The sequence below is a fragment of the Polistes fuscatus genome, unplaced genomic scaffold, assembly GCF_010416935.1.
Source record: "Polistes fuscatus isolate 324 unplaced genomic scaffold, CU_Pfus_HIC Scaffold2, whole genome shotgun sequence".
Classification (NCBI taxonomy): Eukaryota; Metazoa; Arthropoda; class Insecta; order Hymenoptera; family Vespidae; genus Polistes; species Polistes fuscatus.
This window is the reverse complement of record NW_025113096.1, coordinates 13,917,773-13,935,785: the sequence shown is the minus strand read 5'-3', so window position 1 is coordinate 13,935,785 and position 18,013 is coordinate 13,917,773. Positions and strand designations below refer to the sequence as shown.

General features: G+C 29.5%; 4 protein-coding genes and 2 non-coding genes across 8 annotated transcripts in view; 4 read left to right on the top strand and 2 right to left on the bottom strand.

Moving 5' to 3' along the window:
• Window positions 1-10,426, top strand: part of LOC122516209 (xaa-Pro aminopeptidase 1) — a 36,160-nt gene extending 25,734 nt beyond the window's left edge. The window contains exons 2-12 of one of the 2 annotated variants that reach the window (XM_043633840.1): window positions 5,356-5,576; window positions 5,911-6,090; window positions 7,148-7,265; window positions 7,405-7,783; window positions 7,856-7,976; window positions 8,552-8,915; window positions 9,019-9,252; window positions 9,338-9,483; window positions 9,556-9,648; window positions 9,788-10,019; window positions 10,122-10,426. In XM_043633840.1, the coding sequence (XP_043489775.1) occupies window positions 5,356-5,576; window positions 5,911-6,090; window positions 7,148-7,265; window positions 7,405-7,783; window positions 7,856-7,976; window positions 8,552-8,915; window positions 9,019-9,252; window positions 9,338-9,483; window positions 9,556-9,648; window positions 9,788-10,019; window positions 10,122-10,144 (2,111 nt within the window). In that variant the 3' untranslated portion in view covers window positions 10,145-10,426. Of the gene's footprint in view, window positions 1-5,355; window positions 5,577-5,910; window positions 6,091-7,147; window positions 7,266-7,404; window positions 7,784-7,855; window positions 7,977-8,551; window positions 8,916-9,018; window positions 9,253-9,337; window positions 9,484-9,555; window positions 9,649-9,738; window positions 10,020-10,121 lie in introns of those variants that run through there. The other variant, XM_043633841.1, reaches the window with a different exon arrangement.
• LOC122516210 (venom carboxylesterase-6-like) lies at window positions 467-3,206 on the bottom strand. Its single transcript, XM_043633843.1, has 9 exons — window positions 3,012-3,206; window positions 2,632-2,920; window positions 2,381-2,566; window positions 2,115-2,314; window positions 1,745-1,913; window positions 1,474-1,640; window positions 1,251-1,395; window positions 1,023-1,155; window positions 467-662 (listed from the first exon to the last, which is right to left on the bottom strand). Exons 1-9 carry the CDS (start codon window positions 3,204-3,206, stop codon window positions 494-496), a joined length of 1,653 nt encoding a protein of 550 aa, XP_043489778.1. The 3' UTR covers window positions 467-493.
• Window positions 5,148-5,220, top strand: Trnaa-agc. The gene has a single exon. It is a non-coding gene; the product is annotated as a tRNA-Ala (tRNA).
• Window positions 6,463-6,679, top strand: LOC122517255. The gene has a single exon (XR_006303760.1). It is a non-coding gene; the product is annotated as a small nucleolar RNA U3 (small nucleolar RNA).
• Window positions 10,427-10,855: 429 nt separating the features above from the next.
• LOC122516465 (protein NDUFAF4 homolog) lies at window positions 10,856-12,506 on the bottom strand. Of its 2 annotated transcripts, none has more exons than XM_043634283.1 (6): window positions 12,327-12,506; window positions 11,980-12,183; window positions 11,794-11,885; window positions 11,504-11,720; window positions 11,167-11,417; window positions 10,856-11,083 (listed from the first exon to the last, which is right to left on the bottom strand). In XM_043634283.1, the coding sequence occupies exons 2-5, from the start codon at window positions 12,122-12,124 to the stop codon at window positions 11,257-11,259; spliced, it is 615 nt and encodes a 204-aa protein (XP_043490218.1). In that variant the 5' UTR covers window positions 12,125-12,183; window positions 12,327-12,506; the 3' UTR covers window positions 10,856-11,083; window positions 11,167-11,256. The 2 variants fall into 2 exon arrangements, with proteins under 2 accessions (XP_043490218.1, XP_043490219.1); XM_043634284.1 differs by having other exon boundaries at window positions 11,980-12,130.
• Window positions 12,507-12,655: 149 nt separating this feature from the next.
• Window positions 12,656-17,048, top strand: LOC122516464 (double-strand-break repair protein rad21 homolog). The gene is made up of 13 exons (XM_043634282.1): window positions 12,656-12,875; window positions 13,245-13,408; window positions 13,513-13,742; window positions 13,821-14,004; window positions 14,112-14,271; window positions 14,336-14,528; window positions 14,592-14,815; window positions 14,893-15,113; window positions 15,205-15,390; window positions 15,471-15,860; window positions 15,948-16,082; window positions 16,147-16,302; window positions 16,380-17,048. The coding sequence occupies exons 2-13, from the start codon at window positions 13,265-13,267 to the stop codon at window positions 16,503-16,505; spliced, it is 2,349 nt and encodes a 782-aa protein (XP_043490217.1). The 5' UTR covers window positions 12,656-12,875; window positions 13,245-13,264; the 3' UTR covers window positions 16,506-17,048.
• The last annotated feature ends 965 nt before the right edge of the window (window positions 17,049-18,013 follow it).

Sequence of the window (18,013 nt, the reverse complement as noted above, 5' to 3'; positions counted from 1 at the left end):
TCTTATATTATTCTTTCTATCTCATCGATTTTGTTTCTTCTTTTTCTTATCTTTTTTATTCTCTTTCCTTTTCTTTAATCTAATTTTATTTACCTATTTGTCTATTGTTTTCTTTTTCTTTTTATCAACTAATTTAAAAAATATCAAATCATATCAGAAATCGTAGCATTGAAAATGATTTATATATTAAAGCGAATAATGAACCACAATAGTGACCATGAAATAATAAGTAGGACACTATTATACAATGGACACCGCTATTAGACACCACAATTTTATTCTCGATAAAATTAATTTTTTTAACTCTCTTATGGATTTTATAATAGTTTATTTATTTATTTCGAAATACTTTTGGAAGAATTCTTTGTTTATTTACTTAATAACTACTACATGCAACAAGAAAAATTATTATACGTTATATAGATTAATGATGTAATAACTAATACATATATATGATATATATGTTTATAGAATATAATATGTGCATTGATAATTATGAGTTGAAAGCATTTTTATATAATTCTGCCCACAATGGAACTCTGTCTCCTAATAAATGTACGTCCATTTTCAAATCTTGATTGATGTGAATATATTTGCATACTTCTCTATTTTTTGGCTCCCAATTGATAGTAATGTCTTCGTCTAGCTTAGGAGTCGGATTTCTGAAAAAAAAAAATAGATAAAATTATTAGATAATTAGGAAACAGAGGCAGACTGTTAACTTTAAGGGCCTTGGACTAATATTGTTTAGAAGCCTATCCAAAAAACATAAATTAACCCAAATTCAATTGAGTTGTTGCAAATCATTTGTCATCTTGTCGAAAAATTGTTTTTTTATCCTTTTTTATTTATTCTCAGTCTTTCTTCAATATTTCTTATTTGCTTTTAAAACATTAAGAATACTGTAAAAAAAAAGGTACCGGAACGTCGTTTCAATGCATTACATCATAAAAAAAGCACTGACCATACCTAAATCCGCCTCTATTAAGAAATCAATATTTCGTATTAAGTATAAAACTTACCCATCTTTAGCAAAATTCGTCCATAATTTAGTGATAATCCGTGTCATTTTTTCTTCGGGAGAACCAGATTTAGGTAAATTTTTGAAAACGTTCGAATAAAATTCGTAACCTAACTCATCCCCATGGGCTATACCTAAAAATTGAAAGATACATTTATTTAATATTAATGTGTTTTACTTTGAAATAATTTATAATTGTAATTTTATAACTTGTTTAATTATTGCATACCCTTCTCAGAGTTAACCACATTTTTCATGATACCAAATGGAGCTTCATATTCGAATATGTATTGATAAACCGGTGCTGTATTTCTGTGAGTTATAAAATTTAGGGAAAATGCAGCTCCAGCAGTAAAATAAGCATCGGTCAACATCTAGAATGTACAAAATGTTATCAAACAATGTTCACTTTAGAAAATTTTCTATAAAATTACAAATTAATAAATAATTACCTGCGTGAATTCTTTTAGGGTATTCTTAGAAATGTCTTTACCATGAAAATAGAATTCCTTTAAAGATTCGCCTAATTGTTTTCTTTGAGTAGGATCGGTTACGTTTAGATCATCAGGTAAGAATATTTCAAACTGATTATTGAAATGTTCAGCATGTGGCAACATTACTAAATACAACAATTAAATATCAGTTAAATTCATTCTGTTAGAAATTTATTATCATATATTTAAAATATTATATTATTAAATATAATATTTATCATATACATACATTCTGCAAAGAAACTAGCTTCTTCTAACGTAACACCACCCATAATCGGTACATCAGCAATTTTTCCAGTTTTCACAAGAGTCCAAGGGTCAGTTGTTAAGAATACGTCCTGACCAAAATCATGTTCCACTGATGGTACAAATGCTTGTAAATGTCCATTCGCTGTATTCTATAATATAAAAAATAGAAACTAATTAAAATTAAAGATTTACAAAATTATACGTCTAGTCTATTTCCGGTCATGATCGCGATAACACAGATTTCAATCTAACATAATAATAATTATTGTTAATTTTTTCCTTTTTCATTACGAAATTGATAATTTTATTTTCCGAACAATGTGAACTTTAATTGACAATAGGATAATTACAATATCGTTCATCATCTCTTTAGTCGCTGTAACTATATCTCTTGCAGAAAATTCAGCGAGTTTGTTGACCAATTCACCAGTATCCTGGGTACGAATTCCAAGTTTCTCACCCAATTTAAAAGCCATTTCTTTGGGTTTGTATTCTACTGCCCATGGATTGAGTATTGTTCCACTTTGAGCAATAACGTTGTTGAACAATCCTAAATGTAATAAAATTTTCTTGATAGTTTTTCTTTCAATTATGATATTATCTTTTTCAATATTACCTTCTGACATCGGAGACATCATGTGATACTGAACAGAGGCACCACCTGAGCTTTGACCAAATATGGTGACTCTGTTTGGACATCCTCCAAAGTAATGTATATTATCTTTCACCCACATAAGTGCCATTACTTGATCCTTCATACCACCGTTTCCAGGAGCATGTTCATCGCCAGTATTTAAGAAACCTAATAATTAAAAAACATACCTAATCCATTTCTTCATTTTCATTGACTTCATGAAATATATTTACCAAGAGCGCCGAGTCTGTAATTGAAAGTAACGACAACGACGTCCTGTTCGACGAGAAAATCTGGCCCATAAATGGCATCATCTCCAAATCCTGCGTTCCAGGCACCACCATGAATCCAAACCATTACAGCTTTACGAGCATCTTTGTTCATTTCTGGAGTGTAGATGTTAAGATAGAGACAATCCTCATCTCCCAAAAGATCTTGTTTAAGCATGCAAAAGAATGGACAGGTCGAACGATGCTTGGTAGCATCATAAACACCTTCCCAAGAATCAGCAGGCTCTGGCATCTTTTAACATACAATTTAATCCAATTGATTTAAACGTTCAAAACTTGATCAATAAGTCTCTTAGCTTGCTGTTTATTTTCTCTTTCATTACCCTGAACTTGTCAACACCAACATTAGGCTTTGCATAAGGTATTCCCTTGAAACTGTAATACGGCATATTGTGCCATACTGTTTGTGTTTTTAAACCCTTTAGTGGACCCTGTGGAATTTCCACTTGAACCTCTTCCTCAGCAGTAACCCAGGCAAACGCCACCAAAGCAGAAACCACCAACTTGATCAGCGACATGTTGACCGTCTGAAATAATCCTGCTATCAGACTGAACGTTTATAGCTTCTGTCTGGTATCTGTAGCCATCTAGAGAAAAAAAAAAAACAAAATTAACCGTACTGCATGACATTGCACAATCAAAGGCGTGCATAGGCCGCATAATAACACGCTACGTATTTTGCTTTATCGAGGAAGAATATTAAATCAAAAGCATTTTATTTTATTTTTTTTTCAAATCTCTCTCATTATCTATCTAAATTACGATGTGAATTGTTAGAATGAATTATGAGCGTCGGATTTCCTGGCTTACTGCTCTGAGCATGCATCTTTCTGAACAATTTGTTTGTAAATTCGATTCTTCCGGCTTTTTTAACTCAATTTTTGTCCTTTTCTATCTTTCTCAAAAAAAATTGTCAAAATTATAAAATTCTCGTTCTCTATGTTCGATTTTCCAAAGTTGACAATCTTTTCATTAAAAAAAAATTCTTTTCTAATTAATAAAAAGGATGCGTAAAAAGATATGATTTAGGATAACCGACACGATGATGATTATATGAGCGATCAACAGAGCGAGCAGAAAACAAGTCACGTAACAAATTAGAGTCGCATTACATATTATTTTAAAAGGAATCATATCCTTTGACATAAAGGCATAAGAAAAATTCCATTATAAAATTGCATGCATATCTATATATACGTATAAATACATCTCTCGTCAATTCGATAGACACGAGATATCATTTTATTTTCTTTTTTTAACTACAAAATCGAAAATGATTTGGAAAAATGTCATTGAAGCTCTTTTCGTGACACCAACACACGCATATGGGTATGGAAAATTTCATAGCAATAATTCTAAAAAACAAATCGACGATCTTTTCCCATGATTTACATTTTTCTTTTGTTTTTAATTTTTAAAAAGTATTTTTTTTTGTTAATTCATTTCTGTCCATATCTCAGCTCTGTACAAAAGATTAATATCCTTAATGCTTTATAAAAGTGTTTCTCAAACTATCTTCTTTATTCTATCTTCTCTTTCACTATTATAAACTCATTTAAATTAATTTTCGATCATTTTGCGGGTCCAGAAATGTTAGTAAAACATTTCTGCGATCTCCCAAATTTACGCGACACCATTTTAGGTCGCGATCCAGAATTATGTTAAAAAAGCCCTGCTCTTTAACAGCCTTCTTTTCATCCTAAATGATCGTGTTAAATTTTTAATGAACCGCTAGAAATGATAACTGCTACTTTATGTTAAATTGTGAAGAGTAATTAATTTGTAAGAAATTATCCGAGAATTTTCGTAAAATGCTTTTACGAGTTTTTACAAAAACACCACAGTAATAGCTGTATATTTAAAATAAACTATAGTAACATTAATTTACAAGGTTCTTAAAAATTCAATATTATTAAAATTTAGGGTATAGTATCTATAATTACAAACAAATGATTGAGGTCATACGACAAAAAGTTTGAGAAACGCTGTCTTATAAAAATGATCTATGAATCATAAGTACATGTGAATCTTGCATTAAAAATTATTAAACAAACTTTATCTCGTCCTCGTAAATTTTCTGATAATGATGTTAACGCACGGATGGCGCTGAGATATGAAAAAAAGGTTACAGAAAGTTTCAAACTGTTTTTAATTAAGTACTTCACGCTAATTATAAACATTTATCCAGTTACGTAATCTGTAATTCTATTATACCCCCAAGTATTCGAATTTATACTTAATCTTCTGTAACATCTTCTATTCGATGTTGAAATTCAAATCGAAATCATAATCGTTGAAATCATTTATTTTAAAATGTAATAATTTTAATAATAATAATATTCTAATAATATCTTAATAATAATATATAATAAATATAATATATATGTTATATTAAATATCCTCTAACATGCGAGTACTATAAAACTTATAAAAAACTTTATTACAGTAGAATACAACCAGGGGGCGTAGCTCAGATGGTAGAGCGCTCGCTTAGCATGCGAGAGGTACCGGGATCGATGCCCGGCGCCTCCAAATGGTTTTTTATATTCTTTTGAGGATTTGTTTTCTTTCTCTTTATTTTATATTTTTTTTTCTAAAGAAAATAATTAAATAATTTGAATTGAATGAAATTATTAAATATATAACACATAATTGATATTGTTACAGGCGTAACAAAGTTACAGAAGATTCCAGAATTATCATTTTACAATTACAATGGTGCTAAGAGATCTTATTGTCCTCTAAGCGAACACATCGAGAATCAACCTGTTAACAGAAAGGATACATCTTTGAGATTAAGACAATTGAGATCTGAAATGGTCCGAATTTCATCAGTTGAAACAGCACCACTTCATGGTTACATTGTAACATCGGACGACGAACATCAGGTAACATAAATTAAAATTACACATATAATATACATTGGAGGTATCGCAATAGTCAAATTTATAATAACACGTTTCAAAGCTTCATTTAATTTCCAACGTTCTTTTTGCAATATTTCATTTATTAAAAAGTAATTAAAAATGTTTTATGAAATGAATTGTTTTAATTAACAAAATTATGCCTTTGTTGCGATATAAACAAAATTTTAATATAAAACATATCAAAAAAATAAAGATCAAATGCAGTGGCCTAAGCATACTAAAATGATCAATTGTATTAAAAATTAATTGTTTATTTAAAATAATACTATATACTTAGTCGTCTATTGTTTATTAGAGCGAAACTGTCGATCCACGAGATATGAGAAGAGAATTTTTATCTGGATTTTACGGCAGTGCTGGAGACGCAGTCGTAACATTGGCAAAAGCTGCTCTGTGGACGGATGGAAGATATCATTTACAAGCAGATTTAGAACTTGATTGCAATTGGATACTAATGAAAAAAGGACGAAAACCCGTGAGTAAATCTTATTTATATCTCATAAATATCACGTTTCGATTTAGTATATGACTTTATTCATGTTTATATATAAATTATATAAAAAATAACATGACAAAAAGAAAATTAAAAAATGATTAAAATTATAAAATATATATAGTATAAGTTAATATTAAATATATATATTGTTGTTTGTTACTTTTTCTATTTTCATCATTTTTACGTAAGCTTATGTATACGTTACTTTACATATACTCAAATATAGCTACATAGAATGCAGAGAGAATTAATTGGTCAACCGAACACTAGATGGCTAAATTCCAAGCTCATTCTCAACTGCGAAACGTTTTCATGAATAGTATATCTATACGACAAATACTGGGGATCTTTAAGATCATACTTCACAGGATCATTTCTGTAGTATATCTTCAAAACTGCTTAGCGTAAAGCTGAGACGGTGCAGCCACGATGAGGAGATGGAACCCTCTTCCTTGAGCGTGAGGACGACTTGCAGTCTTAAATATAATTTAAGACTGAAGTCACCGATGATCGTTCGCTTCTCTTACTCTGTAGGAGGAGTTATGGGAAGATGGGTTTTCTGAGTGGTATTTTTCAAATATTATAAAATGTTTAATTTGCACTGCCGTTAAAGAAAAAGTTCTTATTTCATTCTGGAAAAATGAACACTGATATACGAATAGTGATAAATAAAATATGCATAAAATTTTTATGCGGTTAATCCGGATATAAGAGAAAAAAAATTCGCTCAGTACTTACGTAGCGATTAACATAATAACTAAATCACAAGCGCCGCAAAGAGTATAAATTAAAAATAACTGTCATTTGAATAATGGCATAATTTATTTTCACTACTTTGTAAACAAAATGCGGAATCTACAATTTATAAATACAAATAACACACTCATAACCCTCCTCTCACACATTTTATTTACTTGGAAAAAACTGTAAATACTTTTCCAATACATTATAACTCAAGTTGACAAACTAAAATTCCTTATCCTCCCTTTTAAAACTTTTAATAGTTTGTAGTGTAACTGCGCTTTTACTGCTTTAGATTCCGTCAATTACTGAATGGTTAAAACATGAATTTCGAGATCGACATAACATTCAAATAGGTGCAGATCCGAAATTAGTATCTGCAGCTACATGGGAAGTTTGGGAAAGGGACTTAGGTAATAAAACTTCAGTTCTAAATTTAATAAATAAATAAAACTATTATTATAATATATGTTTTTTATCTTAAGCAACTCAACGATTTTACGAAAATATATCAAATTTCCTTAACTCAAAATTCAACGTGTTTATATTCAGCAAATACATCTATAAGTTTGGTGGCAGTACGTAAAAATCTGATAGATTTGATCTGGCAAGTAGGACGGCCAAATTACAATTCTTATGCAGCATACCCATTGAAAGACGAATATGCAGGAAAAACGTGGCAAGAAAAAATAAAGGAAATTAGATTAGAGATGAGTCTTGCCAAGGCGGATGCATTTGTGGTTACAGCATTGGATGAAATAGCTTGGCTCTTCAATATTCGAGGATATGATCTCCCCCATACTCCTGTTCTTAGATCCTACGCGATCGTTACACACGGATCTCTTCATCTTTATGCACCTAAACATAAGCTTTTGCGATCTGTTGATAAGCATTTAAAAATGGACTCTTGTTCTCACGCTGAATGCGTTAAGTACGACGATATTTACATTATATAATTGTTACAAATAATAATGTTAAATATATTAAATAAATAATATTTTAGATGGCACAATGAAACATGTATCTGGAATGATTTAAGGACAATGTCTCAAGCGTGGAACAAAGTTTGGCTACCAACACCATGTGGGTATGCAGAAGGAGCATCAAAAGAAATATATTCTTCTGTACGTTTTTATTCTACAATTTTATTCTAATATTAATAGTTACGTATATATAGATATTTCAAAATTATAAAGAGAAAGAGATGAGAAATCTGAATCTGTGTTGAAAAAGAGATTTAGATTGGTTGATACTAGACAAAGGTACACCTTCTTTGACATGTTACCCTAACACTAGAGAGTTGCTTGAGCTTACAATTAGCTTGATCCCCACGTAATAGACTAATTACACACACCATAGATAAAGGTTAAAAGTGGAAACGTATGTTTAGTCTATCCACTTGATATGTAGTACTTATTTACCACATTAAAAATTAAAAAGAAACATACAAATATTGAACCAAAGAGTGACACGTAGATTCCATCTATATTCTTTGATGTAAACTTAAGCATTTTATAGAGTTCATACTTTCTCGATCTTATAATATCCGGAATCATGAAACGCTTTATCGTCCATGGTATTAGGAATTGCATAGGGTTTATCTATGTGTCCGAGTTTCCTTATTAATTCCTATTCCTATAGTTCTTTAATATTGTTTTTAAAAAATATTACAGATATATATAATTTTATTATCATTCAGATTCCAGCTGAAAAACGATTACCGAAAGCCTCGCCCATCATTGATCTAAGAGCAATAAAAAATAAAGTTGAAGCCGAAGGCATGAGGAGAGCTCATATCAGAGATGGCATGGCTATGTGTGATTTTCTTGCTTACATGGAAGAACAAATTTCTTTAGATTCCGAGGGATGGGATGAGATGCAAGTTTCCAGAGTAGTAAACGAGTTTCGTTTGGAACAAGAACTTCATAAAGATATTTCGTTTGCAACGATTGCTGCTTATGGTGCTCATGCTGCATTACCTCATTACGAGCCAATTAATTTGACGAATATACCCATTGGGAAAACTTCGACATTGGTCGTCGATTCGGGTGGACAGTACTTAGGTATATATATAAACTTTAATTAATATTTATTTTTATAATAATACGTTAATATATTACATATACATATAAAGATATATTAATCAATTTTCTAATCTACTTGTAGATGGTACAACAGATGTAACAAGAACGTTACACTTTGGAGAACCTACTGAAGAACAAAAAAAGGCATACACGAGTGTATTAATTGGATCAATACAATTGTCTTCTTTAATTTTTCCAGATGATTTAATGTCTGATCAGGTTGATGTATTAGCAAGGAAACCTCTTTGGAGTACTGGTAATGACTACATGCATGGTACCGGTCATGGAATTGGACACTTTTCATCTGTTCACGAATGTGTGTTAAATTTTTAATAATTTTGTATTTAACATGTAAAAGATTAGTTGAAACAATCTTCTTACTAAATGAATTTCTTTTTTAGCTCCAATTAGTATATCGTATACAGGTGGTATGTCTGTTACATTAAAACCAGGATATTTTTTATCCAATGAACCAGGATTTTATAAGAAGGGTGATTTTGGTGTACGTTTGGAAAATATACTTGAAGTTGTGACTACTAACATATCGGTAGGAGTCTTCTATATTTTTCTATTCATTGTTATTTTATTATATTATTTTATAATTTTATTATTTCAATAGAAAACGGGACAAACTTTCTTAAAATTTCGGGACGTAACTCTTGTACCATACGAACCTAAGTTAATAGATTATAATATGTTAACACCAATGCACGTAAGTTCTTCTGCCGAAATAATTAATATTTTCGTGGTATTCTTATAACAACATTTATTCTTCGGGTTAAGGCAATAATATTTCTAACAGTCCTGCTGTAGTGTCCTTTTATCAGTGATATACTTATAATGATGTGCAGCGCCGGTGGTTAAATAAATACAATCAACGGATCAGAGAGGAGATCGGCAATGAATTAAAAAAACATTTAAGAATGAAAGGCTTTTATTGGATGATGGACAAGACAAAAGACATTCCTGAATGGGGTAAAGTCAACGAGGACATTCTTCTCGCACATTCTCATTCTAATTCTTCCACATTCAAAGAGATTCCTGTGCTAGTGACCATTATTATTATCTACAATATTATTTTAAGTATGTGAATATATCTAAATTTAATAATCTTTATTATATTTATTTATTAAGACTTTTATATTTTTTCACTCATCGATTGTTACTTAATCTTTTATGTTTCAGATTTTGCAATAACTTACAGTTAATGCAGATTCATTTATTATTCGACTTAAAAAAAAAATCCTTGAATATATATATATATACATATATACATATAAAATTATTAAATATAATAAAAAATAAAATATACATATTCTATTTTGAATTAAAAAAAAATAATAAATACTTTCATCTATAACTAGAATGCAGCTAGAATGGATTTATTACTAGCGCGATGTTCATTTGCGTCGATAAATATAACGTAACAAATTGTGTACACACGTGATAGTACAATGATTGATAGAGTAAATTATATATTTCTAATCAAATGGTATTAATAATTATAATTATAATAGATATGTTAAAACAAAAAAAATTGAAATCTATATATATGTGCTTATAATTATGAAAGTGGTTTAAGTCAAAATATAAAAAAATGAGTTTATCAGTTATTTCACACCACATTATTTTAAACTAAATGAAATCAATGTCATTTTCACGATATTGTCAAAAATGAACCGTTAAATAATGTTTGTTATTTCAATATTATATAGAACTTATTTAGTATTCAAATGTAATCTTTTAAATATATCAGAACAAAAGATATATGACTTATGTTAGACTACATTCATAATTATGGACATATTGTATGTGTTCCATATGTAAAAAGTGCAAGAGCAATTAGACTGAATTTAAAAAGAATTTTGATCAGTTTATAAATATCTTTCTGACTATTTAAATAATTTTTTAGAAAACTATGTTTATATATGTATAAGTATTACTATAATTTTACTGTGATACATAATTGCAATAAATATATGAATACGTAGAATATATGTAAATATTTTTGTTTGCACCTATATCTCATAAAATATAATTTACATTTACCTTCTGTATCCTATACAATATTTATATATATATTTATATATCTTGTAACTCCATTTTGAATAGAAAGTGCTTGAATGTTTGTATTTTTTTTATGTTCACTGAAAAAACAAATATGATATATACTTAAAATTATATAACTTTGATTATAATTATAAACAATTATATTTAAACGCACTCGTACCTATCATTTTTACAAGTCACACACAATGTACGTTTCCATACAATTTTATTGTATAATATACATTTCAGTAATGTGTGTTATGTAATTTTTTTATTTCAGTAATTTATTTCTTATATCATTAAGTTCATTCGATTCCTTCTCTTCTTGATATTTTTCTAATTCTTCTTGTGTTAATTGTTGTAAAGAACTTTTACCATTATCACGTTTAGGTAATATCAACTGATACAGCTTGTAATATTCTAATAATTTGTCTATAAAACATAAAAACATAATATCAATGAAAAATGTGAAACAATGGATTTAGAATTTTGTATTTGTAATAAGAAATTTGTCTTACCTACTGTTTCTTTGTCTAATTTATATTTTTTGGCTAAAATATCAGAAGTATTTTTTACAGAATCTTCTTTATACAAAATAAAAAGTTGAAATATATCTTTCAAAGTTATTTTTCCTATTGGAACTGAGTCCGGTACATAAAATCCAAATTCTAAGTGTTTGGTGATTCTTGATACTGGTAACGGTCTATCAGGATTAGGTTGATTCAATGTATCCGTCTAAATAATTTCCAATAATTAGTAACGTTAACTTTTTCATGTTAGAATATAGTATAACTGTTAATAAATATACCTCTGGTCCTGTGGATGTTACATAAACATTCTTTAAATGTTCATTAAGTTTTAAATTCTTTTCATAATGATCCTTCAAGAATTCTGGATTTACTAAAAAATAGAATGAATTTTTTTTAATTGCGGTACGAACAGTAGTACATCTGAAACATAGATAGAATCAAAAATTTGTTTGAAATTAACCTACATTCTTGAGCTAGTTGCAATTGCTTTATTGAAGCAGCAGGTTTAGGGGCAGGTATTGGTTTACTTCTTGAAAGAACAGCATTTGCACGATTTTCTATGTTAAATTTACGCAGTGGTCGTTTTAATTTAGCTATCAATCCTCCCATCTTTTTCTATTTACAATCAATCGAATAAAGAAAGTATAGTAATAATGTAAAGTATTTTTCTAAAAACAGAAACGTATAAAACTTATTGTCTTTTCTATTATAAAAATGAAAAATGTATTTTATATTTCGGCAAAAAAAATTATGGGTTAAAGTTAAAAACAATTTCTCAAATGAACTCGTAACTACACATGTTATTACTAACTTTTCATCTATTTCATAGAATTGTCTTTAACACGTGCTCTACAATCGGATACAATGCGTAAAATAATTGCTGTTTTATGATATAAGCAATCATTAAGAATTTCTACAAGAAAAATTTAGATATAATTCAACGTTATTTAACCTGTTTTATTAACCAATAATATCTTTTAAATTAACCCTATTTTCTATAATACATATTTCTAATTGGTTAATTCTATTAAGCGACATTTACAAGTACATGGATTTTATTTGTTAGTACAAAAGCTGTTTACAATTTTTCGACCAATCATCGTCTAGCTGTTCGAGAGCAATGAAAGGTGTGTTTACGTACGCAGTGACGCAGGAAAAGATAGTTTCTGAGCGCACTGTGAAATTACTCGGAGTGAATGATTGTGAAGACGCGGCGGTTAGCAACATACCGTATGTGTCTAAGTCCCGTTATTTGTCTTTATCAAAATTATTGTTTTCTTAAAACATGCTCGAGTGTAGTACAACTTGATGATAAAACGGTGTGAGAAAACTTTATGGAAAAAAATAATCAACAAAGAAGGTATTCACTCTTTTCGGGTTGTACGCTTAACCGCCAAAAATTATAGATAGAAACGCCATCTTGTGTACAGATATGTTGACATTTTAGCATCGTTCAAGTTTACTAATCATCTTTTTTACAATATTATGTATTAATTAATGCATATTTTTTTACATAAATTAATAAATATATATGTGATGTTATATCTGTGCGTGAATATGTGATATCGTTACGTTGATGACAATTAATGTTATTCAATCAACAAATGCAGTATTGTACTGTTTTCATTGAGTGCACAGCAACAAGATGACACGTTTTCCTATAATTGTTTAGATTCTTAAAACATTTAGTTCTTAGAAATAACGTCAATGTTATTGAAATTCGTTTTAGGTTAATATAAAGATACAATCATGTTTTACGCACACTTTGTATTGGCCAAAAAGGGGCCATTGGCCCGAATTTGGCTAGCTGCTCATTGGGATAAAAAGTTGACGAAAGCTCATGTTTTTGAAACCAATATTGAAAAATCTGTAGATGGCATTTTACAACCAAAGGTATTTTTATTTGTATTATGTTTACATAAACATGTATTACGGTTAAAATTTTCTATTATGACCAATGTATAATTAATTAATGTTTTAATCTTTCAATATTTCAGGTCAAAATGGCATTGCGTACATCGGGTCATTTACTCTTAGGAGTGGTACGCATATATTCACGCAAAGCAAAATATTTGCTTGCTGATTGTAATGAAGCTTTTGTTAAAATCAAAATGGCATTTCGGCCAGGAATGGTCGATTTACCTGAAGAACATAGAGAAGCAGCTGTTACGGCTATTACATTACCAGAAGTGTTTCATGATTTTGATACCGCTATGCCTGAATTGAAGTAAATATTAACATCACCTAAGTGAATATTAATGTGCATACTCCATTTTCACATTATTTACATTATTATATTATTTAGGGATGTTGATATTGAGGCACAATTTAGTTTAAATCAATCTAGAGCAGAAGAAATTACAATGAGAGAAGATTACGGTAGTCTTTCTTTAGTAACACATGATCAAGGATTTGGAGATATGAGTTTTGATGCAGAGCCGCCTGAATTACTTCGTCACGCTGGTTCTATAGAACCATCTTTAGATCAGGTTTACTATTCATTTTTATAATACCAATAAAATTATATATTATATAATATTTATTTATCATCAATTTTTGTTCCTCTATATAATGAAAAAAATTAAATTAAATCTAGAGTCATATGCTATTCAGTGATGGGCCAGGTATAGAAACAGCTCTGGAACAAAAAGAGAAAGAACCAGTTGCAGGAACATCGGCAGCTCCACAACCTATGGATATAGACACCCCAATTAGAGATGATGGTTTTGGTGGTCATCTTGGTCAAGATATTATATGTATGCATTCTAATTTTTCGTGAAATAAAATATTAACATGATTATCAAATAAAATTGTTTATAGCTGGAGGCCTATTTGAAGGAGGATTATTCGATGAAGCTCCAATGGGTGAAGTTCCTGTACCTGAAGTTAGTTCAATCGCAGAACAACAAGAAGCTGTAGCTGCACCAGGAACTGCAGTTTCTGTTCATGATGAATCTGAGGAAGATATGGGTGATCATTTTGGACCAGCTGCATCTCCAATGGGAGCAATGAGGTACTTGTTTATTATAGAATATCTAATAATGAATGCTTAAAATAATGAATGTTTCTCTTTTAGTTCTGATGGTTCAAGACCAGCTACTCCAGCAGTAATAGGAGAGGAAATTGAAGGAAGAATTAGTGTTGCTAGTCGACGCTTTACACCTGCTCCTCCAACTGCTCCTGAAGAACATCCAATGGATACAGCAGAAGAACCACAACCTATGCAAGATCAGACTACATTATTACATGATGAAGAAGAGAGCTTTGCTCTTGCACCTGTAGATGCTTCAGCACTCAAAGGTTAATAATAATAAAATAAATCTAATTTATTATTTAGTATTATATATTGAATATATATTAATTATATTTTATTATAGGATTTACAAAAGCTAAAAGAAAACGTAAACTTATCGTGGACGAAGTGAAAAATATTTCTGGAGAAGAAATGAAAGCACAACTTTCTGATACTAGTGACATCGTAACAACATTAGATTTAGCACCGCCAACAAAACGTTTGATGCATTGGAAAGAAACTGGTGGAGTAGAGAAACTCTTTGCTTTACCAGGAAGGGCAATACCTTCTCGTTCATTGTTTAAGGTAAAATGATAAACTATTATAAAACGAGTAATTATAATAATTTATGTATTGACATATATACATATATATGAAAAATATTTGTATTACCTAGAATTATCAAAGACATTTAACGAGCAAATCTTACGATCATGAAGACTTTGGAAGATTAGGAGTAGAAGAAGAAGGATTATCCTTAGAACAAATGAGAGATAACACTGAACCTGATGCAGCTGCCTTTGAACAAAGTATTCTTAATAAAAGGATGGCTCGCAAACGAAAAGCTCCACCAGAAGAAGAGGTTTGTTAATACTTTTCTTTTCCCCCTTTTTTCTCATTGTTATCTTATTTTATTTATCTCTTATTATCTCTTCTATATAGCCACGACCAGCACCCCCACAACCAATACCAGCAGTTGAAATTAGTCAACCTTCAATTACCGCAGAAACAGTTGAAGTTCCAAGCATACCTCCTCAAACTGTTTCTTCTGCCGAATCCCCAGTTCCTCCTGAAGTAACATTACCAGCAGAACCATCCGTACCAGAAATTAGTGGTATTGTACCTTCAGTTGAAAGTACAGAAGTTCCTGTAACTCAACCAGAGACTCCTTCATTGGGTTTAGAAATGCCTCAAATACCTCCAGCTGAAGTTAGCTCCATTCTTGGAGCAGCTGAAGAAGAAGCTGTACCACCTACACCTGCAGCACCCGTTAAAGTCCCTGCCATGTCACCTTCTACAATGCCACAAATGGAGAATATTGGCTACGATCAGGTATAGTATCACTAATTAATTAAATTATATTATTGTAATCATATAAGAAAAAATGTGATAATGATAAATTATGATATATGTCTACAGGCTCAATCACAAGTATCATACGTAGGCTATGATGAACAGCATCCACCCGCACATACGCCTGGTGCTATTTCTGAAAGAGGACCAGCGACACCATGGAATCATGAAGATTATGAATTTCCTCCATCAGTGGGACCAGTAAGTGTTTTATGTTCTATATTTCTTTAGAATGTCATTAATTTCATTTTTTTGACGTATATAGCTAGAAGAACAGCAAGTTGATGAAACTTACGAGCAATTCGAAGAACGTGTGCTCAATAAAAGAGCAGCGCATATGTATCATGTAATTAAAAGTAAACTGGATACCAAAGACAAATTATCACTATCAGAGATGGCATATAAAAATAATCGTAAACAGGTATGTACATATATGGTTACTAATTTAATTTTTCATTAAGATTTTTTATAAGGTGTCATTATCATTTCTTTTTACAGGCTGCACAAAAGTTCTATACCCTCTTAGTATTGAAAAAATTCCAAGTGTTAGAATTGAATCAAGAACAACCCTATGCCGAAATCATAGTCACTAAAGGACCAAAATTCGAGAACCCTGCATTATAAAAGTATTATGTACTTTTAATTAACACATCTTGTCTGAAAACACTTTTAATGAAGGGACAAGAATATGTCATCTCAAACTGTAAAAGAGGTGTAAAAGTATATTGTCTACAATTTTGTGTAGATGAACTGTAAAAAGTGTATGCAAATATCTAGCATGTTGTCAAGATTCTGTAATATCCTGGGAGAACTTGAAATGTGTATAATGTTCGACAAATCATGTTTTAACTTTGTAAATAATCGAAAAAATTACTTTGCATGATGTAAGTCATTGAATGAGAGAAAAAAAAGAAAAAAAATATCTTTCAATTACAGCATATAATAAAATCACAAAAATGTTAATTAAATATGCCTTAAGAAGGTAAAGCGTTTATCGAACTTGGGTCGTCACTTATAAAAATCAATTGTGCCAATAAGTATCATCATATTATTCGTTTACTTTCATTAATAAACATTGTCAAAAACTTAATGACACAATTGATAAAGGGAAATAATATAAGACGGAGATCCAAGTTCATATTCTAAATAAAATCCATTTTATTATAATTTCTTATCGGCATTTCTTCGTTCTTTAAAAACAATCATGATTCAAAGTTCCAGGAAATGATGCAGAAAGAAGGCAAAATGTGGTAACGCTAATAACTTTTTGCAGTATTTGCCAATTTTCGCTTAAATTTTCAAAATATGTTTTTTTTTAATTAATTTTGCAAAATTAAGTTCTATTTTTTTCTCTGGATATATATATATATATATATATATATGTATCCATTTATATGTATATATATTTATATATATCCATTTATATGTATATATATATATATACACATATAAATGCTTAACGCTCAAAATAATAATCAAGAAATATATGTTTTATTTATAGTATCTACATTTTTAGCGGTAGCACATACCAATGAAGGAGAACATTAAAAAATTTCTTTATTTAAAAAAGAATTTTCTCTATAAATAAATAAGTTTAGATATGTCTCGATTAATATAAACAAAAAATCATTTAAATTATTTTCAAATTTATGTAATACTAATCTATTGATCAATTCGGAATGCTATAAATCGAAAAGAAAATATCAAAACATTCTAACTTTTTACTTTTATATTAAATTTTTCTTTTTTAGATGAGATTATTTTTTTAAACCGTGTTTATTGTATAAGAATTATATTGCTATAAAACATAATTATCACAAATCTACGTGAAATATTATTTTTTAGACACAAAAAACAATATGTTACATTTTAGTTTAATTAATATACTGACATTATGAGGAAAAAAAGGAAAGAAAGAAAAAAAAGAAAATAAAAATTATTTACTAATTTATTGTTGTGTTAATATTTTGTGTGCTACAAGAAAATGTTATATTCTAACGAAAAAAAAAATATATTTTACCAAAACAACGTATCAATGCTAATTTGTTAAATATGATCATAACACACCATTGTAAATAAACATAAATTGTAATTAAAGTAAAAATATCACTATATTCATGGATACACACAGA